Here is a 5,000-nt window from a genome sequence, read left to right on the forward strand (position 1 = left end):
TTCATCCTTCGAATCTAAAAAAGATCGATAGTTTGAATTAACAGTAAAGTTCAAACTCGTTATTACGATTTCCTTTTGCTCTGATAAATATGGGAATAAATTTTCGTCAACGACGAGTTCTTGAAATTAATGCGAGTCGTGTAAATACATATAAACACACACACACAGACCGAGAGAGAGAGAGAGAGAGAGAGGGAGAGACATCATGTATCATACTAAAAGCAAAATTTTGTTATTTTGTCGGACTTGCTGCTTCGATATCGTTTATATTCGAGACTGAAATTTATTTGTTTGTTTTTTATTTTATTTATTTAGCTATTTGTTTATTTTATCTCTTTCGTACAACGTATTGATCTTTAATACGAATCTTAGGGGCAAAAAAAAAAAACCATAAAAAACAAAACAAAAAAAAAAAAAAAGAAAAAAAATCAAAAGAAAAATTTACATTGTTAATACATTATTTTAATTAATTTTCAACTATAATCTATAACGATCGTAATATTCTCGTTTCGTTAAATAATTTTCATTTTATTATCTATTGTCATTTATTTAGTTAAGATATTGATATATAACTTTTTATTATGTCAATTCCTTACGATTTATCATTTATTTTAATTCAAGAAAATCAAATTTATGTGATTATAATAAAAATTATAATGATTACGTTGTAGTTTACGATATTTATTACTGAAGAAAAGAAAAGAAAAAAAAAAAGAAAAAAGATTTTATTTATCCAAAAAAAAAAAAAAAAAAAAGATTATTAACGAAATCAATTTTATTATATCGATGTTATTAAATTATTTAAACGAATAAATAATAAATTACAATTGAAAAAGAGTGATTGTTTCATATCATTATGATATATTTCATTTCGGAGATAATCACCTTTGAAAGATTTTCATTCATTAAATTCTTATAATATAACTGTTCGTAGTAAATAGCATTGTAATGGATGGTATAAGCTCTATCAACTGATTAGCGTGAATTCTTGTAATTTATATAGGTCAGTGTGTTACCGAATTAATTTGAATGAAATTAATGTAAACCAATCGGTCAAAAGTAAATTTTATTTTATTTGCATCGGAATATCTCGGGATATAAAAGTCGTAGAGATTTCAATCGAATATCATTTTAAAGGACGAACTTTTATTATTCTTTAAGTCTATTGTTAATAATTAATTAACAAAATTTGTTATAGACAATTTTTTATAAGTAAATTTGAACGGATTAAATTTCGTCATTTGCAATGAAAAAAGAAAAAAGAATGCAAATTTTTGTCGAGTTTTAAAATTACGTAAATTAATCAGTAATTAATAAATGTTTTTTTTTTTTTTTTTTTTTTTTTTAATCGAAAAAACAATGTTTTTATAAGATCGTTTTTAATGAATATCTTCGGAGATAAAAGTCGTATAATCAAATATTATTTTTTGAAGGACAAATTTTCCTTATTCTTTAAGCCTATTGTTAATAATTAATTTACAATTTGTTATAAATAATTTTTTATAAACAAATTCGTACGAACTAAATTCATGTTATTTTGGAAGAAAAAAAAAGAACAAAAGAATAGAAAAGACGGAAGGAAAAAAAAATTCAAATTGCTATCGATATATAAACTTACGTAAGTTAATAAATCTTTTTTAACACATTTTTTAATAAACCATTTTTTTTTTCTTCAAAAAAAAAAAAAAAAAATATCGAATTGCATCGAACAATGCATTCGAAAACACATGATTACCATTTGAAAGAACGCGTACGTCGTCCTTCAGGTGTTTATCTGCAAAAAAAAAAAATTATTATGACTTCTTCCTTATCGTACTATTTTCGTTAACAACATTGCTAAGTATTTCTAAACAATGTTAAGTATTGTCATAAATAACGAATGATAAAATTTGTTCCTATATATTAAAAAAAAAAAAAGGAAAAAGAAAGAAATAAAAGGAAAAAAAAGAAAAGAAAAGAAAAAGAAATAAACAAAAAAAGAAAACAGAAAAAAGATTGCATAACGTTAATGAAAATTGACGATAAAGATATCTTATCGCGAAAGTTATTATCAAAAGTGACAAGGATATTCGAGGGATCGATCATCTCGATCATATAAAAAAAACAAAAAAAAAACAAACAAATAAATAAATAAATAAATAAATAAATAAACGAGAACGGAAAAGAAAATTGAGCTACGTTAATTACTTGACGATAAATGTATTCGCTTTTATCGCGAAAGTTATTATTCCGATAAAAAAAATAATAATAATAATAATAATAATAATCAAAGTAAAAATAGTAATAATAATTAAAAAGGAAAAGAAGTAACAAGAAATCAAGTAACAATCCTATGAAACAAATCGAAATGGCAAAGAAGAAATTTTCACTTTTTAACAAGAAATGTGCCAGCGCACAAAAATACTCCGTGCGGTGAAATTCTTTTTTTTTTTTTTTTTTCTTTTTTTTCCTTCTTTTTCTTCTTCTTCTTCTTCTTCATCTGACAAGTATGCACGAGAGAAAGTCGGCAATCGTTTTGAGATTTTGTAGATGTGTAAAGAATACAAGAGAAAGAGAATGAGATAAATATATATTTACATACACATACACACACACATGTATATATATATATATATATATATATATATATATATATAAAGAGAGAAAGAAAAAGAAAAAAAAGAGAGAGAGAGAGAGAGAGAGAGAGAGATAATAAGAGGAAGAAGAACCGTAAAAGAGAGAAGCAATCGTGTATTATGGAAATTCTTTGGGATCTTTGTTCCAAAAGAAGAAGAAAATGAAGGAGAAGAAGAAGAAGAAGAAGAAGAAGAAGAAGAAGAAGAAGAAGAAGATGGAGAAGAAGAAGAAGAAGAAAAGAAAGAAGAAAAAGAAGAAGAAGAAGGTGCCCGACGAATTATCGTTCTCGGCTTGCTGATATTCCACGTGAATTCCCACAAGGTATTCTCCATCTCGAGAAAAAGGTTTCTCAAAAAAGTCGGGGGGAAGGCTGTGGCTGCTGCGTCACTCCTACGAGCGTAATATCGTCCGCATTACGCTTCAGACCACCACTACTCTCGTCGACCGATCCCCACCTCTACTCGTTCGCCATTCTCCTCCCTTCCACCATCTACCCCCTTCATCCTTCGTTCTCTTTACCCAAAACCTCACCACTCTTCTCCCTACCTACCTACCCCCTCCCCTCGTCCCGTCTTTTGGAACTTTTGGAATCCCATGTAGAATCTGGCCGTGAGAAATCGAAGTCGAAGTAGTATCGTGCATCGCATTTTAATAAAGATCCATTTCAAACTTTTCTCTCCCCAGACATTGTCCGTCCTTTTTTCATTCATTCATTCATTCATTCTTTCTTTCGTTCGTTCTTCCTTTTTTATCTTCTTTTTTTTTTGGTTTGTTTTCTGTTTGTCGTTTTTTTTTCTTTTTTTGGTTTTTTTTTCTTCTTTTTTTTTCGTTTTTTTTTTGGGGGGGGGAGGGAGGGAGTAGAATAGGTTTTGGGATAAGGTGGTAGAGGTTGAACGTGAAAAACGAAAGGGTAGGTGAGACGCGTCTTTTTATCATTTTTTACTTCGTACCGGGAATTATTTTTTTCAAAATACGTTATACGTCCCGTTATAACTTCATGATTTATTATTATAGCTCGCTGGGAGGGTTGAGATAAATGCGACGATCTTGAAAGTTGTTCGACGAAATATGTTCCGTCGGTGTTTCTTCTTTTTCTTTTTTTTTTTTCTTTTTTCTTTTTTTATTGTTTTTTTGTGTGTGTGTAATTATTACTATAATAATAATAATTATTATTATTATAATTATTATTGTTTTTTGCGTTCTGTTTTTTCTTCTTTTTTTTCTTTTTTTTTTTTTCGTTAGTTTTAACAGTGAGAGATTTGATAATGAGAAAAGAAATGATTTCTTTTTATTTTGTTTTTGATTATAGCATACAGTATTATTTTATTTTATTTTTTTTTTTTACAATGAAAATTTATTTCATATACAAAAAAAAAGTCATGTACCTTTGGGCATTTTTAGAGAAGAATGAATTAATTAATGGATCGATAAATCATTGCAATATTTTCGTCTTTAAGCATAGCAATTTTTTTTTTTTCCTTTTGTTTTCATTTGTTTTTCGTTTGAGCAGACAATAGGAAGGAGATGATCTTTTATTTCCCCCCCCCCCCCTTTGATCGACGATTAAAAACATATACTATTATTTCATTTTATTTTTTATTTCTTCTTAATTTTTTTCTTTAGAATGAAAATTAATTTCACGAATAACGAAATCATGATATTTTTGGATTGCGTAAAAAAAAAAAAGGATGAATGTTTTTGATTGATAAATTGTTGTAATATTTTTCTCTTTAAATATTGCACATGTTTTTTTTTTTTGTTTTTTTCGTTAAGTTTTGATAAGGCCAGGAAAAGAGAGCTGAGTTTTTTTTTGTTTTTGTTTTTTCTTCTTTTTGATCGAAGAATACAGAACGTTTACTATTATTTCATTTTATTTTTTTTTTCATTTTTTTTTCTTTTTTCCCTCTTTTTTTTTTATAATCGCAATTCATTTAAACATATAATGAAATCATGTATTTTGATATTATATAAAAGTATGGATTAAATGATTGGATAAATCATCGCAATATTTTCGTCATCACCGAGAATATTGCCATTTTCTTTCTGTATAAAAAATATCGCCATTTTCTTTCTGTATAAGAAATATCGCCATTTTCTTTCTGTATAAAAAATATCGCCAATGTTTTTCTTTTCTCTTTTCTTTGTTTGTTTTTTTCTTCTTCTTTTTTTTTTTTTCTTCTCCTACATTAATGAATTGTTCCTTTTGTTTTAGATATTACGAAATTGTACGAGACGTTAGGCCAAACAAAGGAACTATTCTGAAATCATCGGTGGAGTATATAAAATTATTGAAGAACGAATTGACGAGGATGAAACAGAACGAGCTGAGGCATAAACAATTAGAACATCAAAATCGTCGTTTACTATTACGCGTTCAGGAATTG

At 27.2% G+C, this 5,000-nt stretch overlaps 1 protein-coding gene across 6 annotated transcripts in view; it reads left to right on the forward strand.

The window, feature by feature from the left end:
* LOC124431517 (microphthalmia-associated transcription factor) overlaps positions 1 to 5,000 on the forward strand; it is a 150,703-nt gene that overhangs the window by 137,518 nt on the left and 8,185 nt on the right. For all 6 annotated transcript variants that reach the window (XM_046979539.1, XM_046979540.1, XM_046979538.1 and 3 more), the window contains one exon: positions 4,829 to 5,000. This exon is cut by the window's right edge. In XM_046979539.1, the coding sequence (XP_046835495.1) occupies positions 4,829 to 5,000 (172 nt within the window). The remainder of the gene's footprint in view (positions 1 to 4,828) is intronic.

The sequence above is a fragment of the Vespa crabro genome, chromosome 21 (assembly GCF_910589235.1).
Source record: "Vespa crabro chromosome 21, iyVesCrab1.2, whole genome shotgun sequence".
Classification (NCBI taxonomy): Eukaryota; Metazoa; Arthropoda; class Insecta; order Hymenoptera; family Vespidae; genus Vespa; species Vespa crabro.